Source organism: Taeniopygia guttata, chromosome 2, assembly GCF_048771995.1.
Source record: "Taeniopygia guttata chromosome 2, bTaeGut7.mat, whole genome shotgun sequence".
Taxonomy (NCBI): Eukaryota; Metazoa; Chordata; class Aves; order Passeriformes; family Estrildidae; genus Taeniopygia; species Taeniopygia guttata.
The window spans coordinates 148,985,323-149,004,715 of NC_133026.1; the positions used below are offsets into that span (position 1 = coordinate 148,985,323).

General features: G+C 42.7%; 1 protein-coding gene across 11 annotated transcripts in view; it reads right to left on the minus strand.

The window, feature by feature from the left end:
* Positions 1 to 19,393, minus strand: part of TSNARE1 (t-SNARE domain containing 1) — a 451,136-nt gene that overhangs the window by 290,196 nt on the left and 141,547 nt on the right. For all 11 annotated transcript variants that reach the window (XM_072925076.1, XM_072925080.1, XM_072925081.1 and 8 more), the window contains 2 exons: positions 10,208 to 10,285; positions 3,134 to 3,203 (listed from right to left, as the gene is read on the minus strand). In XM_072925076.1, coding sequence (XP_072781177.1) covers positions 3,134 to 3,203; positions 10,208 to 10,285 — 148 coding nt within the window. The remainder of the gene's footprint in view (positions 1 to 3,133; positions 3,204 to 10,207; positions 10,286 to 19,393) is intronic.

Consider the following 19,393-nt stretch of genomic DNA (forward strand, 5'->3'; position numbering starts at 1 on the left):
ATTAATCCAGGGTCAGTTGCATTCAGCCAAGAGCTTTGTTTGGGCATTTACATTTCACTTGCCAGCACATCCAGCTCCAAGTATGCAGCCCACAAACATTTGTGCTGGCTCTAGAAAGAGTTTCAACCAGGATTATTCACTTTGGGTCTGATATATTCCCTGCTCACAGCAGCAACCAAGTCTGTCTCACTGACCAGAGCTGGCACTCCGTGTGGGATGAACTCTCCCAAATTTACTTGCCCCAGAAATAATCCTTATTCTGAAAGACTCAGCTCTCAGAAGCAGAGAAAACATTTCAGAAAAGGGAATAGACCAATTTGGCAGTCAGAATCCTCCTCTCATCTGATGCCTTTGTGAGTCCTGTGCTCAGAAAGTCTCCCTGAATTTGGCAAGGAAGCAGGTAACTTTGGGTTTTTTTCTGTTTTATAAGGACCCTGCAGCTAGGTAAGCAAACACTTCTGCAGTTTACAGTCCAAAGTAATGTCCTGTGTGGCAGAACAATTCATCATTAATCCCTATTCCCAAATACTCTGCCTTCCCTCATCTGCCTAATTTTAGGCAGCTTCATTTTAGGCAGAGTGACAGCCCCTTAACAAGAAAGTAGAAACTGTGGCAATTTTACTACTTAGACACCCAAAACCATGATGGTTTTCCTAACAGCCAGGGCTATAAACCTGCCAAATGTTCCCTCACAGCTCCCATCTCCAAAGCCAGAGGGTGTTCAAGGAGAGACATGCATCAGCCTCTGAAGGAGAGAGGTGAAGTGGCAGAGGAGGAAGATTAAGCCGTGATTTGCAGCCGTGGAAGAAGAAAGCACTGCCCCAAAGGTCTCACCTGAAGAGCTGACCCTCCTGAGCAGAGATCTATGCAGCCCTGCCAGCTCTAGTGATTCATGGCACGCTGCTTTTTGCTGCTGCAGCTCTCAGGAGAGACAAGCAGAAGTTCTTGTAGAGCACTCGAGGCTGCTTGCCTGGTGATGAGAAAGGGGGGCAGTGGAAGGACACATCAGTATTAGGGCAGGGAGACAGAAAGGGAGGATTGAAGGGAAGGGAGCTGCTGGTCCTCCTCAGCAGAGCACCCTGGTACTGCCCTGTATGGAGATACCAGAAGCCAAATAAGAAAAATGGGAGAGCCATTAGCCCATGGGGAGAGGGGATGAACCAGGAGACAGCTGGAGGAATTCTGGGGCTGATGACAGGGATAGGGAAGCACAGTTAAAATTTTAAAAACCTGCATTGAACTATCTGGACAATTAACAATAATTCTGAGATCAAAAAATAATTAGTGCAATTAGTGCCTTATGCATCTATTTATGTAACTGCTCAGGAAAGAGGAAAATTATCTAGCCATGTTTCTGGAGTGCTCTGAAGAGTCGAGGAATTGATTCTTTAATTAAATTTTAAAAAAATAGTTTAGGAGAGCAAACACAATATCTGCATGATACAGAGTCTTATCTGGGTTAAGGATCTCCAGCAGTTATTAAGGTGCTTTATGCTGTAAATAATTTTGTACATGTAAACATCTTTCCCAATCAGGTCGATCTCCACAGGCTGACTTTTTATTCTTGCATCCTCTCCAATCTCCTAAATTTACTTTCAAATCTTCTGACTATTACTATTACTATTTTTAATCCTCTGGTTTGCAAAACAGGGTATATGTGAATTAGGGCAGATCTGATGCCCTGATGAAAGCAACGGATTGGAGAGAAAAGGAGAGACATTGCAAACAGGTCTGAGAGTTCATACTGCATAGAGAAGGTCAGTCAAATCCATCAGGCAAATAAAGAAATAAACCCCAATTTCTTCTCTTTCTTCATAACTAAATCTCAGCAGGAACAGCAGTCACACTCATGAAATCAGAGACATATCCTAAACAGTGGATTTTTGCCTGCAAGCTGCTCAAAGGGAGGCACCTTTAATAAATTGTGCTACATTTGGAAAAGTCATTTGAATTCTGTAATTAGCACACGTACAATGAGAGCTAACTGTGCGTGTTTGTGTGTACACAGCTCTGGAAGAGGGAGTTTAATGAACTGTGTCTCCTGCAACTGCAAATCAAGTTTCATTTTGTCAGTGCTGTGCCACGTGATGCTGTGATGCAGCTTCCAGCACCATAACACACTTTTCCTCCTAAAAATATCCTCTCCCTCTTTTATTTTTTCATAGAACCATGGAATAGTTTGGTTTGGAAGGGTCCTCAAAGATCACTTGGTTCCAATTCCCCTGCCAGGCACACTTTCCACTATCCCAGGTTGCTCCAAGCCCCATTCAACCTGGCCTTGGACACTTCCAGGGATGGGGCAGCCACAGCTTCTCTGGGCACCCTGTGCCAGGGCTTCACTACCCTCAAAGGGAAGAATTTCTTCCTAATATCCAATCTACATCTTCTGTCTTTCAGTTTGAAGCCATTTCCCCTTGTTCTGTCACTACATGCCTCTGTCACAAGTCTCTTTCCTCTTGGGTCCACAGACCTTGGCCAAGTAGAATTTAGGGGGGGGGGGTAAAAGAAAAGGAACAAGAAAAAACTACAGAAATATCTGTTTTGGCTTAACTCCAGACAGCAGCAGCTCCCACAGCTGCTCATTCACTTCTTATTTGCTGGTGGGGTGGGGTGAGAAGCAGGAAAGGCCTTGACTCTGTAAGAACTGCTCAGAAGTAAATAAAATATTCCTGGATTATCAACACTGCTTTCATTACAAATCCAAAACACAGCCTCATATTGGTTATTGTGAAGAAAATTATCTCCATCCCAGCCAAAACCAGCACAGTTTCCTACTCTGGCTTCACTTCAAAAATAAATAACCACCACCCCCAACAACAAAAAAAAACAACAAACAACAGAAAAATAACACCTCCAAGAACTACAGAATGGCCTCTTTCACCGTGGGCCATCTTTTCTCTGTCATCTCCACACCACTCTCTGCCACCTGAAAGCAGCACAAGCAAAGCTTTATACGATCAATACACATCATACTGCCATTCATCACCAACAGGAACGGAAAAAAATGAAGTAATCCTGACAAAAAGGTGTCCAGCTAAAATGAAAGGATGGAAGGAAGGGTGAGGATAGATGAGAGGAAAAAATGAAAAGGCTGGGACAAAGAAAGATCTGCAACAATTTAAAATAAACTCACAGTCCATCCTGCAACTCTTGAGTATCGTTCGAGGTCCCCAGGGATCGAAGACTTCTTTCCAGAGAGGTCACTGTCAACAGCAGAGAAAGAAAAGATAAAGAAGCAGCACACCTTTTCAGAGGGAAAGAAAAATACTGAATCTTACTTCAGAAGTTTGTCTTTTAATTTAATGCTATTTTCTTAAAAAATACAATTAAGTATTTGAACAAGTAACCAATGAGAGAAAGGGGACAACATCTACCAGTAGCCACAGAATGATAAATTTGGTCCATTGGAAGCATAAGTGGTGAATCCATGTATAACATGCCATGACGTGATGGAATATGACCCCTTGTCAGGAAAACCTCAGTTCCATGGATCTTGCACAGATCTCTGAGTCTTCCAGCCTTGAGGTGACACAGAATTGTGCACTGAGCATTTCCAGCTGGAAACGTGCCCCTGGTGAAGAGGCAACAAATTGCATAATAACTGTTTATTGCTCTGAATAATAATTAAGAGGCAGAACACTGATGCCTACTCTGATGTCTTCCATCTTCTTGTTCAAGATGCTAAAACTCAAAATGATTTCTATATTTTGGCTCAGAAATAATGGAAATGTGATTATCTCCTGTGTTTGTTCTCCACAACTTCTCGGGCTTTTCCATCAGGAGAAGAGAATACCCTAAAAGCAGTTGGAAGGTAGAAACATGGTTTGCTTTGTCATTTGCAATTACTTAAGATTTAAGAAATATCTATATATATTTGTGTGTATATAAAAGCAGAAATCTAGGAGTACTGTTGTCTTTTTCCACCCTTGAATTTCATTGTCTCAATCCACTTTCTAAGTAACAATAGGTCACTGCTTCTGGACTTAGCACAGCCAGCAAGCAAAGCACTTCAACATCTCCAACAATGGAACATGTTAAATAAATTACATTATTGATATTTACATGTGGGATTTCGTTCAGAACATTACCAGTTGTAAAAACCCACAGCCCGTTATCAGTCACGCTTCAATATTTAAGGATAGAAAAAAGAACAGATTAAAAACATGGCTCAATTATTTCTGCAGAAATTTAAGAAATCCTCTGTTTTAATGACTGCAGACTTGGACTTGGCCTGTAATTTTGAACAAGTCACTTAATTATATTTTTACTGTCAGAAAAAATCCTCTCTTCTCTTTTGCGCTCTGCTGGCTTGACACCAAAAGTCACTAAACAGCACAAAAAGTAACTAATGTGCCTGAACTACGTGAACATGCAAAAAAAAAAAAAAAACTTTGAATACCACCATATATTTCCATCAATGCTAATTCTCAGGAACAGATTTTACTGCAGAGTTTGGAGATTCAGTAAGATAAAGCCTCAAGGAATTGTGTATAACTGAGCTAATAATTATTTTTCTTTGCTGGAAGCACAGTGTTCTAAAGAATAAATTGGAAGTTTTCACTAATAACCATTTGCTTCTGTAGAAGGACACCACTGACCCTGCAGAGATCTCATGAATACTATAATTCCCTCTTTCCATCTCCACAATCCTAACAAATCAATTTCCCTTGGAATCCACATGCAGTCCAGTTCCAATACAAAATTTTCCATCTACTAAAAATGTTTTTGGGCCCATCAACCCTTTGGAACAAAGCAGAGTGTGGTCCTTGGAGAATGGACAGCAAGCCAAGGCACAGAAAGGACTTGTGTGGACACTGAATTTGTAAGAACAAGTTCATGTCATGACTGCAATTCCAGAACAAAACCAGCAGCTACAGCTTACATGAACCTTTCTAACCTGGTCTGAAAAAATAAGGACAATTCAAAATGAGTTCTACTGACACCTGCTTTGGAGAAGATTAGAGTGGGAAGCAGTTTTGCTACTGAACAAAATAGTTCAAGAATTCACACTCAAGCCATTTTACACTGAGGCAAACCCAGAAGCTGTCAGATTTATTCAGCATTTTGGAAAACCTACAAAAAGGTGAAAAGAATATGAGACATGAATGCGAGAGGTGAGGAAAGCGTTTGTCAGATGAGAAAGTAACCTGGGATTATGTTTTTATCCAATAATTTTACCTAATATTCCAATTCAAACACAGTATTTAGGCTTCTAAATAAATGTCAGTTGTCCCAGAATGACAAGATATGAACCCTGGAGGAGCCAAAGGTTACCATTTAATATAACTCTTATGTTGAAAACAGCAGGACTAAAACTCCAACATGACTTCCCTGAATCTTGGGAAAGCCAAAAGTACCCTGGGCTGCATCAAAAGAGGAGCGGCCAGAAGCTCAGTGGAGGTGATTCTCTCCTTCTACACTCCTCCCATGAGACCCACCTGGATGCATCCAGCTCTGGGGCCCCCATCCAAGAAGGATTTCCACGTGTAGAAGAAAACCCAGGTGGCCATGAAGATGACCACAGGGCCGGAGCAGCTCTGCTCTGAAGCCAGGCTGGGATTAATCAGCCTGGAGAAGAGAAGCCTCCAGAGAGACCTTAGAGCACCTGCCAGTGCCTAAAAGGGCTCCAAGAGAGCTGGAGAGGAACTCTGGACAAGGGCATGAAGTGACAGGACAAGAGGGAAAGGATTTACACTGACAGAGGGCAGGTTCCGATTGGATATTTGGAAGAAATTCTTCCCTGTGAGGGTGGTGAAGCCCTGGCACAGGTTGCCCAGAAAAGCTGTGGCTGCCCCATCCCTGGAGGTGTCCAAAGTCAGACTGGACACGGCTTGGAGCAACCTGGGATAGTGGAAAGGTGTCCCTGACCATGGCAGAAGGTTGGAATCAAGTGATCTTTAAGGTCCTTTCCAACCCAAGCCATTCTGTGATTCTGTAATTAAATCTGAGCTACTCTGGGCTAAATCTAACTTGCTTTGACCAAGAATAAATTTACCAAAATCTCTGCAGCTCCTGTGCTGGATGTGGAAAATCTCTCTCAATGTCCCAGTTCTGGTCATGTGAGCAGTAGTTTGACCAGAGGAGCAAAACATCAAGCTCTGCTGGAGGGATGTGTGAAGCCATTCTTAAAACAGGAATCTTATTTTTAAAGTCTTGTTCTTTTGTTATTAAAAGGCATCCCCTAGTCCATTCACAAGGCAGCAGTGATGTTGGAGCTGCACTGATGTACTACACAGAGAGCTTGGCCCTCAGTTGCCTGTGCCACTGCAATCCTTAAATCAGTGGGGGATAAAAACCATCCTGAAATGGCAATGGAAACTCTATCACGCCTGAGGGACATGGAAAATTCCTTTGCTCAGTCTTTATGATCGAGGTAATGGGACTGCACATGGCACCAACCAGTTATGGGCAGTCATTAATGAGTGAGGAGCAGGAATTAGAGAGGCAAGAGACCCATTAGAGAGTTCAGGTTCTCCATCTGGCCAGCACAGGCCTGATTCCTCCAGTATATCCTCCACTGACCAGGCAAGATGCACCAGAGCAACTCCATTTAGGAGTGTTATTTATTGTACTTATTTGTAAGATTCTTACTAAGAGGCAGCTAAAAGCTGCACATGAAAAAAAACTCAAGGTCTTGATAAAAGTATAGATTAAAAAAAAAGAAAAAAGCCATAAATGAGACAAATTCAGGCAGTATTTGAGCTCCTTTTTATGACCTGACAAGAAAATCAACTGAAAAAACAAACAAACCCAAAACATGAAAGTTGCAAAAGTCAAAGCACTATGTGACAACCTGGTCTAGTGGAAGGTGTCCCTGCCCATGGCAGGGGGTTGGAACAAGATGACCTTTAAGGTCCCTTCCAACCCAAACCATCCTGTGACTCTATGATTTTATGAACCTTCCCCATTTTCAGGAGGGACAGCCCCAAAATATTAAGAGAAAGAAAGCAGATGCAAAAATTAGGAAAAATCTCCCTTTACCCCTTCAGACTTTTATAAGAGATGGCATTAAAAAGTGTATAAGCTCACGGCCTGGCAGGAGAGTGATCCAGTAGCATATAAACAGAACCAGCTGTCCTGGCTAAAATTTTTATTCAACAGATGAGGAAGATTTCCATTTTCATGGCAGAAAAAGGGAGCAGGAAGCATTTATAGGTGAGAATAATCACAATCAACTCAGAGCTATAAAATCCCCCTTGGAAGCAAGTCCTGAAGTGCCCAAGAAGAATTTAAATCACCCCAAAGGCTGAGATTCTGTAAAAAGAATAAGGACAGCGAAGAGGGACAAAGCACAGAGTGTTTATTACTTCTGCAGTGTTACTCAATAAAATTCAATGGTGCTTTAAAACCCTGGTACAAAGTTGACTTCTTGTTTCATTAAAAACAGTCACTCCCCCAAGAAATGAAAGGTATTGCTGAGATTGGCCCCAAACTGGGATTTTTTGGAATCTAAACAACAAAATCATAACATGGCCAACTCCTGACAGCTCGGAACAGCCTGGCCAGGGAAGGGGTGAAGTCACAGTTCTTGGGAGTGTTCAAGGCACTTCCCAAGGTTTAGTGGCCTTGGTGGAATTCAGTCAAAGCTTAGACTTGATCTTGGAGGACTTTTCCAACTTTAATGATTGTATGACTCCACGATTCTATGATCTTCAGCACCCCAAATGGGACAAGAACATTTTGGGTGCACAGTTAGGTCTCCAAACACAACGGGGAACCTAAAAAATAACCCAGAGAGCTGCAGCAAGCCAGGAAAGGAGGGAAAGAGGAGCTGTGATAGGATTTATGAAATCTGCAGGATGTTCAGCACACCATGCCCAGCACAAGAGGAGTGACTTCATCATCTGGTGAGCATCTGGAGTATAGCTGCTGTTCCTTGCTCAGCCACAAACACCACTGACTTATTTTCTGTGTTCCAAGTCAGATGTTCCTGAGTTTCCTCAAGAGACTTTATGCTACAGAAAGAATCATGGGCATTCTTCCCCACTTTCTAACCCTAAAAAGTTATTTACCTAAAGTGAATTAGCTTTGCCAAATCTCAGCAGTACACTCAGCAGCCTTCTCCTGAAAATCTCTAACCACTTTTTGGGGGAGTGACCATAAAAAATAAACTGAATGAAACTGATTTTTGTCAGACAAAAAATAATATGGGTATTGAACGGAGCAACAATAGTAGAGTATCTTATGGGCATTTCTTCAACCTGAAAGCACTTTAAAAGGCATTATAGATTCATTAATTCATAGATTTTAAAAGCCAGAGAGAGGAATTCTGATTATCCAACCTGATTTCCTCCCATAAAATTTTGTCCCATCACTCCCACATCAAGACCGGGGACTGCAGCTGGACTAAAGTATATCTTATAAAAAAGACATTTGAATCTTGATTTAAATGTTTGTGGCAAAGCCAAATCCATCAAGCCCCCTCCATAAGCAGTTCTAATGGCTGGTTACCCTCATACAGAAGGATTGAATTTGTCTAGCTTTAACTCTTATCTCCTCATCTCCTCCTATGTGAGAACAATAAATTAACAAGCACCTTGCTATCTACTTGATGTTTTCTTTCTAGAGGTACTTGCACACCATGATTGAGTCCTCTTGGACGTCTCAAACAGAAATTTGGATGGCACAAATTTTAAACTCTGATTTCCAGTCATCAAACAGGTTTGGCTTTTCTTTGCACTCTCTCCATTTTTGCAAAATAGTTTTAAGTGCAAGCATTGTCATTATCTGCTTCACAGAGCACTCCATTCAGGCAACTCTTTAGAGGAAACACATCTTCACCATCTCAAAAGGAGAAATAACAACAACAGTGGGTGTCAAACACGAATTGAAGGGGTTAAGACAATTCCAACAAAGGACGAAAACAGAAATTGGGTTGTGGTATTTCGGAAGTGATGTGCCATTCACCTTTAGGTTTTCTCAGGATAAAACTCCACTGTGAAAGGAGTTGTGATTAAAGCACAGGGACACATCAAGTCAGCCCTAATCTGGCCAGGTTGGACAAGAACAGCACACACAGACTCAGGAGAAGGTTGCACAACTTCAGTCTGAGCCCTCAGTTTGGAAGCAGAAGTGCTACTGTCACCCATCACTGGCACTGTCAAATTAAAACTATTGGTGCTGGAGAAGCCAAAATCGGTGCTAATGCAGGTATTTCTGTGTGTTATGGTGTGGTTGTTCACCCAGCTGTAAGCTGAGTTTCACAGCTGGGAGGTTCAAGCTCCCACAGTGGCCATAATCCCATTTTTACGTGGGATGTGTGTCACCAATGCAAGGATCACCAATCCCTTGTAGTCCTAGAAAAATCAGTGCTTGAATTTTCCTGGCAGATGGAGCATACATAACTCATCAAAAGTAGAGACAACTACATTTTAGAAGATTTTAATTCCCATCCCTGTTCTAAGAAGGATCCCTTGCTACAAACGACCAGGGCTCCACCCCTAGGACACACTAGGGAAGAATTACACAAATAAAATCCCTTCCCTAGACATAGGCCAGGCTTCTGTGTCACCCAAGACACAGAAAGAACAGACACAGAACCTATCCAGATGATTCCAAAGCAATTTCAAGGTCTATTGTAAAGTCAGTACTGATAATTTCAGATCCCTGTCTAACTCTGGGGTACAACGGCATTACCTTCCACTCAGCAATTTTAATTTATATCTGTCTTCAAGATAAATTCCTCCAGCCTAACCCAACAAAACTGATGAGCCAGAGCTAGTTTCAAAGGAGGAAGGACTCTGCATCTTTAGGGGCTGGGGTGATCTGAGCAGCAATAGCACCCCTGCCCAACCTACAGAGTGAAGAACAGCAGAATTTTGGTGTTTTTCTAAAGGAGGTAGATGTTCTGCAAGCTCACTCTGAACACAGCTGCAACATATTTGAAAACGAGCCTGGCTTGTTCCACCTCTCTGAGCTCTAGCTCTCTATTGTAACAGATGACACAATTAAAAATAGAAAAAGGATGTGGTCTCAGCAAGGATTGGAATGTGTCTGTGCCTGTTGGATGGAACATATGGTGGAATATTTTTACATCTTATGAGGAGCTGTGTATCGGACATGTGCTGCTGCTCGTGAGATGCAGCAGCAGAAAAACTGCATTAATATTTGCTCCCTGACAAGAGGAGCTGCCAGGAGCCGTGGCCATGAGCAGGAATCATCAGCAGGACAGCACAGAACACACCAGGAAACCTTTCATTTTACGCACCATTGGAGTTAATTCGGAAGACATTGGCTGAAGTCTCCTGAAAAAGTTCCTGCAGCTCGCTGGGATCAATCTGGGTGGCTGTGAAGAGAAAAACAGAAAAAAAAAAAAAAGTGTTAATATTGGACACCACCAATCACTTTGAAAGGGTGCTTTGAAAGAGGATGTAGATTCCTCCTTGCTGCAGAAATTTAGCCCAGGCTGGGTGGTCTGATGCAGCTTTACACAGTTCCTGGCTGTGGAACTTGCACTGAACAGACAAATCCAGCACCACCAGGACAGTGAAGATGCTGCTGCAACATAGTAGATACAGCCCACATGGATTGAGACGGCATTTGTAGGGATTATCAGCAACCAGAATACAAATAATTCCACCTCATTTACCAAGTGGGAGCATCAGAACCACGACTGAATGAGAATCCACAATGCCAAGTGATGGTCACCCAGCACTTTTCAGAGCACGGGGGCCCGTAGCGGTCCTGCCTGCAGAAAAATCAGTGAGCAGAGGATATCTGCTCCGTGGGGTCAAAGCTTTTGGGGCAGGAGGGAGGTGGGAGCTCAGTGGGATCTCCACACATTCCTCTCCCAACCCCCAGGAGAGGTTTCTCTTCTTCCTGTTCCTCCCTGATAGCTCAAATGCACGGGGAATTGAGTCAGTGCCAGGAATTTCTACTGCTGGTGCACAGAAAAATTTTCACAAATTCATTCCCAAGGTCCCCACTTTAGCCAAGGTACTCAAATCTGCCCTACAAGAAGAACACTGAAGCGAGGGTTTGAACATTTTGCGGTTTCAGGTTTCGTGGAAGGTGGGTTGAGGTTTTTTTTGTTGTTTTTGGTTTTTTAATTGTGTTGCTGTTGGTTTGGGTTTGTTTGTTTGTTTTAGTGGTGTTGTTTGCTTATGTATGTATGTATGTATGATGTTTTGTTTGGTTGGTTTTTTTTGTTTGGTTTGGTTTTTTAGCTTTATCTCCCAACTTTAAAATCCCTGAAACTGTCCCCAACTTCTCCACAGTTTCGTCATCCCCAGAGAAGGAGCCATGTGGTGGCGGACTGAGCTATACTAGAGAATCACCGAATATTTTGGGTTGGAAGAGACCTTAAAGATCATCCAGTTCCAATCCCCTGCCATGGGCAGGGACACCTTCCACTATCCCAGCTTGCTCCAAGCACCATCCAACCTGGCCTTGGACACTTCCAGGGATGGAGCAGCCTCAGCTTCTCTGGGCACCCTGTGCCAGGGCCTCACCACCCTCACAGGGAAGAATTTCTTCCTAATATCCAATCTAAATCTACTTTCCTTCAGCTTAACACCATTAATTATGGCTGTATCAAGTCCATCTCACAGAGTGAGGATACATCACGTAAATCAGCTTTAACCAGGCATTTCAATTTTGATTGATCCCAGAGAAACACCCATTTGTAACAATGCCTTTGTCACCAGTTTTATGGCAGCAGCTTTCCAGCAGATTTTTTTGTTCTGCCTCCCACCTGTGTCAGCTTTTGTGGGTTTCCCAGGAGCTGCTTTACCTGAATCTTTGGTCACATCCTGCAGCACCCCAGGGCTTGTCCACCCAACAGAGTCCAACAGCCCCTGTTATCACCCAGCTGCTCCTCTGAGGTGAAGCATCTCAGACCCAAACAGAAGCTGAGATTCATTTCTTCAAGTCAGCAGACTGGAACTCTGACCCTACTCTGCAACCCTCCACCAAATTTCCCTACACTGCTAAAGCACCACAGACCCAACCTGCACTTGGCAGAGCAGAAAGGCAACGATGGAGCAAGGCAAAAATGAGGAAAAATGGGCAAAATTAGAAGCCTGCTGGATGCACTGCTCAGGACAGGGATGAGGATGCATCTCCCAGTGCTGGAGGAGCAGCTGCACATCCAGAGAGCAGATTGTCCGCTGCACATCCAGAGAGAAGATTTTCCACTGCACAACCAGAGAGAAGATTTTCCACTGCTTCTCACACTCCCTCTAACAGCTGTAAATAAAGTCATGGATCAGCCTGTCAGGATGACACAAATCCAGGGTATTAAATGCTGTTTTATCCAAATGCACAGGGCTTCATTGCTAGAGATTTTCCCACTCTTCCCATCCTGCAGTTTCTCCTAAATCACTGTCCCAGACACTCCTTTCCTTTGTTCTATAGAGGAGGCTGCAAAAGAGCAGAAATTAGCGTGGGCTCCCCTGTCCCCCAGGAATTTCACTTGTTGCTAACAAAGTCCAGCTCCCATTAAATCACTGGCAAAAGAGCAGCACAGGAAAATATTTTTAGATCTTTACAGACTGTGATTACTCCCATTTTAGGAGATTTTTTTCTTGGATTTTCAGGGTGCTAACATGTTCCAGAGAAAAGTCGTCTGCACATTTTGGGATAGAACTCAAGTTGGATGGGTGAGGGTTTTTTGGGTTTTTTTAACTTCTTTATTTTATTCTATCCTTGGAAACACTAAATTTGCCTCAACAGATTTTTATCCTGGCCCAGTAATCCTGAATCCACATGCACTGAGGTACTGAACAAAGCCTCAGATGAACCATGAAGCAACCAAACCAAGGGTTGGGAGCTCCCTCAAGAGCTCAGATGGAATCACCCAGCTGGGAACAGCACTGCTTTAAATCCCCAAATAATCCAGACTGCAGCCTCTGGTGTGCTCCCACATGGGGATACTCCTGCACAGCCTCCAGCAGGTACCTCTGAGCAGTCATTTCACATGCCAAAGTCACACCAAAAGCCAAGATTAAATATCTCAAACATTGCAAAAAGCAGGAGAATTGCCAATTTCACTGAGAAGGAAACACAGAGAAACAATGAGAGTCCAGAGTTGTTCCATGAAGTTAAAAACTACCCAGAAATTCAGGTGCTAATTTGGGAGGGTGAGATTTATTTATATTTGTTGGTGGGAGACTAGTTTTCTCACTCTGTACCACAATTCCCTAATGGGAAAGAGACAATGCAAGTTGATCATACTCTGAAATCATGGAAATAATTTGGTTTTTAAGCCTCCACATATTCCTTGTCATCAAAATTATATAAATGGAAGAGGACTGTGAGGTTATAAACTCCTCCTCAAAGGCCTCTCAGTCCACACCTATTTAACAGCACCAACAATCACCATCACACCTAAAAAAAAAGCAAATTAAATCTAAAAAAACCCCAACCAACAACACAAATTAAACTTCTGTCCAAAATTTCCAAAAAATTACTTTGAAAATGCAATTCAACAAGAAGAATGTTTTTTTCTGAGAAAATTGCACTGTATCTGGCTTGCAGTTTCCTGCCCCTAGACTTTTTTATTTCATGCCACAGCATGCTGCCAGTTCTGGCTTTTATTTTATTCTTATTTTGCAAAAGAAAAGAAAAGAGTAACAAGGAGGCTGTTTTAACTACTCCAATTTCAAGCTTCAACACATCAAGCCGAGATGTTGTAACTGTTCATGGAGGATGCAGCAGTTCAAGCAGACAAGCAGAACAATTTAAAAACAGCAGCAGAAAGCAAAGCAAAACTGCCTCTGTACTACCATGCCAAGTAAGAAAAACCAAGACTGAGAAGTAAAGTGGGTGTGAAGTCTGATAAAAAATTAAACATCTTTGATTACATCAAGTGAATACTTAAATATTATGATTCCTCAAGAAGGATTAGAAGGTTTCTGATATGCATTAAATGATGTTATGCATTAAATGCATGCCCTGACACTAACAGAATTCAGGGCCACAGCTGGGAAAAAATTACTTTTATTTACACTGTGGGTCCTCAAGACTGTGAAGGTTTTGCAGTACATGTGTTACATAATCCCACATGCAAATGGTTTCTCCTTTATTTCCTTAACTGGACATTTCCAAAAAGCATTTCCATTTATTTTCCCTATTTATTTTTCCAGGAAAATCCCCTTGGATCCCAGGACAACCCAATTTCCTCTGCTATCAGTTCAACCTCCTCCCTGCCTAGCATATAGTGTTTTCCTGCTATATTTATTGCTGTTATACTTATTTGTATTCAGAGAAATCATCAAATGTTTTGGGTAGGAAGGGACCTTAAATATCATCTGTTCCTGCCACCATGGGCAGGGTCACCTTCCACCAGACCAGGTCTCTCAAACCCCCATCAACCATCTCCCAAAGCAGCAGCAATCAATGGCATTGCTGATATTTGCCTATTTAATTCTTCTTTCTCTTGCCTGAAAAGCCTCACGGGCACCCAGGTAGGTGCAACAGGTGGAAAAAAAAGAGCTTTTCAACAGCTTCTCTGCCAAAGCAAAGTGTGCCACTGCACACTCTGCAGGGGAGACCCAACTGTGAGTGGGACCCTGAGGAACTTTGTGACTTGGGTGTGGAGTTTTATCCACAAATTGCTTCCTCTGAGCAAAAATCTGTGAGGCTGCAGCAAGTTTAAATCCAGCCATGCAACATCACCTCACACCCATCTGCTGTGCAGGGGTGGCAGCTCAGACCTCTGTGTTAGCTGTCACTCTGGATCAATGCAAAAAAAGGAGAAATAATTTAGAAAAGAAGAAAAAAAGGAAAGAAAAAGGAAACTGAATCATGGAATCAGGTTGGAAAAAACCTTTGAGTTCAACCATTAACCAAGCACTGCCAAATCCACCACTAAACTGTGTGCCTTGAGTGCCACATCTACACATCTTTCAAATGCCTCCAGGGCACTTCCCCTGCCACCCTGTTCCCATGACTGATGACCCTTTCACTGAAGGAATTGTTCCTAATACCCAACACAAACCTCACCTGATGAATCTTGAGGCCATTTCCTCTTTTCCTCCCATTTCCTACTTGGGAGAAGTGACAGACCCCAGCCTGGCTGCAATCTCCCTTCAAGGAGTTGTAAGGAGTGGTTGAGGAGCTTAAAAATCCATATTTTTGCAACCACTATCTCAGAGAACACTCAGAGTCCATCACATTCCATGATTCAGAGCAATTATAATCTTTAATTCATCATAATTCTGTCTACAGGAGACAACTCTGGACAAGGACTGGCCAGTGGAGGGATGTGGTGTCTTTTCTTGGAGCAAAATAGAAGCCAAGGGCTCGTGGGCTGCTTCCCCCAGTCCTCCTCAGGAGGGAGAAAATAATTCTGCTGCACCTGGGCATCCCTGGGGCTCTCATGTGCTGGGACAACCAACAGCTCCAAGGACCACCAGCAGCAGCTTTGGTAGGGAAGGAGAAATCCTAGCAGGAATTTATTTCAGCTCCTCTTCAAGAAAACCCAAATACGATGCCTGGCCTGGCTTATAAGGTCTTGTCTCGAGTGATCTGGATAAAATTAATGTAAAAGGGAATTGCTGGAGGTCCAGGACAACACTCATGGCAAAGGAACCTACAGGAACATCCTTTCACTTAATGTGAATGAAAAGTGCCCGTGTTTGCCACGTTAATCTTCCTTTCCTATTAATTATTTCACACTAATTTGGAGCTCCTAATGGCTTTTCTGCAGCCAGGTGAAGTCAATTCCCTCCCTGAACTCAATTTTGCAGCAAACCCAAAATAACCTAAAAGCTGCAGAGAAGAAGCAGCAGTAATTACAGTAACTTGGGTAAAATGGGGAAAAAGAGGAAAAACAGGACAAGAATTTGATCTTTCTACTCACAATACCTAACATTGCTGCAGCAAAGCAGCTCAGCACCTCAGACTGCCATGGATTTATCCCCAAAGCACCACCAAGAATTCTATCTGTGGTCTGTTAAAGAAAGTCACAGATTTCCTGCAGCTTCTCTCCTTTGAAAGCTTTAACTGAAGTTACAGCATCATCCTTTGCTGAAGAATCTCCCAAAGAAAGTTACTTGGCCTCCAAACTCCTCTTCTGTGCCTTGAAACACCTGCAAGGAGTAAAAAAAGCAGGCAGGAAGCAAACCTGCTCACTGATTTCAAATTATCCACCCCAAATCCTCAATTTACCTCCAGCAGTATGGATTAAGCCCCACCACACCCATCCCTGTGGCTTAACCCTTTCACAGCTGAGCTGAGTGGATGAGCCTCACCCATCCACCACCTTGTTCCTCTTCCAGGACCACTCGAGCCACTGCAAAGCTTCAGTCCCCTCCTTTTCATTCCATTATCCAAGAGAATAATTCCTCACTGAAGACTGAGATCCACAATGAGAGCCATGTGCCTCTGGCACTGGCAAGTGAACTCCAGGGAGAGGAAGAGATTGATTTTTTGGCAGTTGGCCAGAGAGGAAAAGAGATTTGCTCTGGAGAAAAAATGTTAAATTTGTGTCTTTGTTTTAGGTTTTACACAAGAGCTGGCATTGAAGTTAAAAGGTGGATGAAGGTGAAGGAGGTCAAGCACAAGAGAGAGTAAAGAGAAAGAAGCAGATTGTCATGTAATGAAGAAAAGGCAAAAAGCAAGAAGTGGTGAAGGCACAGACACCTACACTCACTCCAGACAAGTCTTTTAGTCCCCAGCACTCAACAGCTCCCCTGGGTGTTACTCCCTGTGGATTTTCTGGTGTCTGATCCCATGTTCCACACAGCTCTTGGTTTCTTCCACTGCCACAACACTGTTTTGGTCTTCCACTTCCTTCACTTTTCACAGAAACCACAGGAACCTTGATTCTCCTCATCACATTTCTCTCCTGTTGACACTGTTTTTGACCTGTTGACACTGGTCAAAAAATGCTTCAACAAACACCAGGACAGACAGGATTGCCCAAGGATGTGTTTGAACAAAGTTCCTTTCCTCAAAACAGCCAGCTTAAAATAGAAAAGGAAATGGAAGAGAATGAAAGAATCATGTTTAGTGTGAAGTTGCTCCTGGCGTGCAAGCTTGGGAGGTTTTTATTTCCTGCTGATGAAATTTGAGTGAAATAAGTGATAAAGGGAAATGTAAGCAAAAATCACACTCATCAGGCAATGTGATTTTCATCAGCATTGTAAAATGTGAGGCTGTTTCACATGGAAAAGCTCTGAGGCTCTTTGCTACAGGTTTGTCCAAAAGGGCCTGGGTCTCCTCACACAGCACAGGAGGGGGCACCTATGGAATTACAGGTGTAAAAATTGGGATGAAGCTGGTGTTTGCACCAATCCTCCCTGAAAGCCCTCCTCACACAGCAGGGTCAATGTGCTCAAGAACTCAATTCCCTACGGGTTAACTCAAGGTCTCTGTTTGCATTAACACTTATAAACTCTTGTTCTTTTTTTTGTGTGGTGTTTTTTTGTTTTGTGTTTTTTTTTTTTTTTTTTTTTTTTTTTTTACTTTTTTTAATCATCTTCCTGATTTGTCCAAGTTCTCCCAAACATGCAAAATACATTTTTCCTGCTTTTAGAAATGAAGTTTTACCTGAAGGTAAAATTCTTCTCAGCTGGAAGAACATATTACATCCCACCCATCTAAAAGGGAGAGGTGTTAGGTAGTGAAGCACCTGCCTTCTCCTCCTCTCCCTAAGGGAAAACCAAGAATCATCGAATTGATTGAGTTGGAAGAAACCCACAAGAATCACTGAAGTCCAACTCCTGGCCCTGAACAGGACAATCCCAAGAATTACATCACATGTCTGAGAGCATTGTCCAAAAGCTTCTCCACCTCAGACAGGCTTGGTGCTGTGACCACTGCCCTGGGGAGCTGTTCCACCCTCTGGAAGAAGAATCTTTTCCTAATATCCAGTAAACCTCTGACACAATTTCAGGCCATTCCCTCAGGTCCTGTCACTGGTCACCAGAGAGGAGAGATCTGTGCCTGCCCCTCCCCTTCAGCCTCCCCCTACACAAGGACATTGCTCCCACCTCACTTCCCCACCACAAAACACTCCCAGAAAAATTAAAGTGAAAATGAAAGTAAAACCAACACATCTGATTTCACAGAATAGATTTTTTTTTTTTCTCTTTGAAAGTCTTACCATAGCTACAGCAAGTTGGCCAGAGGAGACAGAAATTTCATAATCTCTAAGCCAAATTAAGTTCAGGGCCTAAATTCAATGAATGGATAAAACCAAGGAGGCAAAGCAGGCAGGGGGAATCATTTTAGGTTGGTAAAGAGCCCACATAGGGTCCCATTTTTGTCTTGGGCTCTCTGAAACAGTTTCAATACCTAAATCTTACCCAAACCTCTAAATTTACACATAATTAACACATTCCCAGAGAAGTAAGTGCACACTGTCCCCAGAACAAATGCTCCCGTTAGAGCTTGTAAGTTTTAACTGGAGTTCAGCATGGTTCTTTCTAGAAAAACCTAGCAAAATAAAAAAGAAGCCTTGAATAAATACAGATACACTACACATTTCTAATAGAAATAATAAATACAGTGCCTATCCCAAGGGAAGTTTAGGAAACCAAGGAAAAAACTATTCAGGCAAAGGATTCCCATGTAAGTGAGGCCTAGGGAAGTGGAACCAAAACTTGGCAGCTTGGCAAGTGCCTGTGACATTGGTGGCACAGCAGGCACTGCAAGGGACACTTCAGCCATTGAGAATTATCCCTTATGGAATTAAAAAAGGTAAAGAGTAAGAATTAATTAGCAGCAAAAGTCAACTTCAGAAATTAAAGAAGATACAGAATTTAGAAACTCTGTCCTCCACAACCTAGCTGAGGAAAAAGGCTGCACACATTTCCTACAGTTCCATTTAAATCAGCCAAGAGATGATTTTTGTCCTAAGCCAGTTGGAAGGAGCATTAAACCCAGGAGTGCTTTGTCATATTCCCATCCTCCCCATGAGGGAAACAGCCCCATGCTGTTCCAAACACAGCACCAAGTCCTCAGCCACAGAAAATACAATCTGTGTACCCAAGAGCAGGTTCAAAGAGAAAAGCAAACATTAAGAAACATTAGAGATTGATGAGACACCAGCACAAGTGGCCAGGAGAACCTGTGGATGTGTCAGCAATGGAAGTGTTCAAGAAAAAGTTGGATGGGACCTTCAGCAACCTGGTCTAGTGGAAAGTGGGTCGGAACAAAATTATTTTGAAGGTCCCATCCAACCCAAACGACTCTATGGTTCTATGATTAATTATCTTTTTACGGTGCAATCAAGATTCAATCAGATTTGCTTTACATTATTTCTGGTTAAGATGGTTTTGTTCACTTTGGTATCCTTCTTTAGCAAATATTCTAATAACAAACTGCTGAAGAAAAAAGGAAAATACTCTCTAGTGAATAGCACCTCACCTGGTCTGTCCAGGACAGCACAGACAGTGCCAGAGTCTCAGCTCATGTAGGAGTGTGGCCAAGGAAATCTGCAACTGTG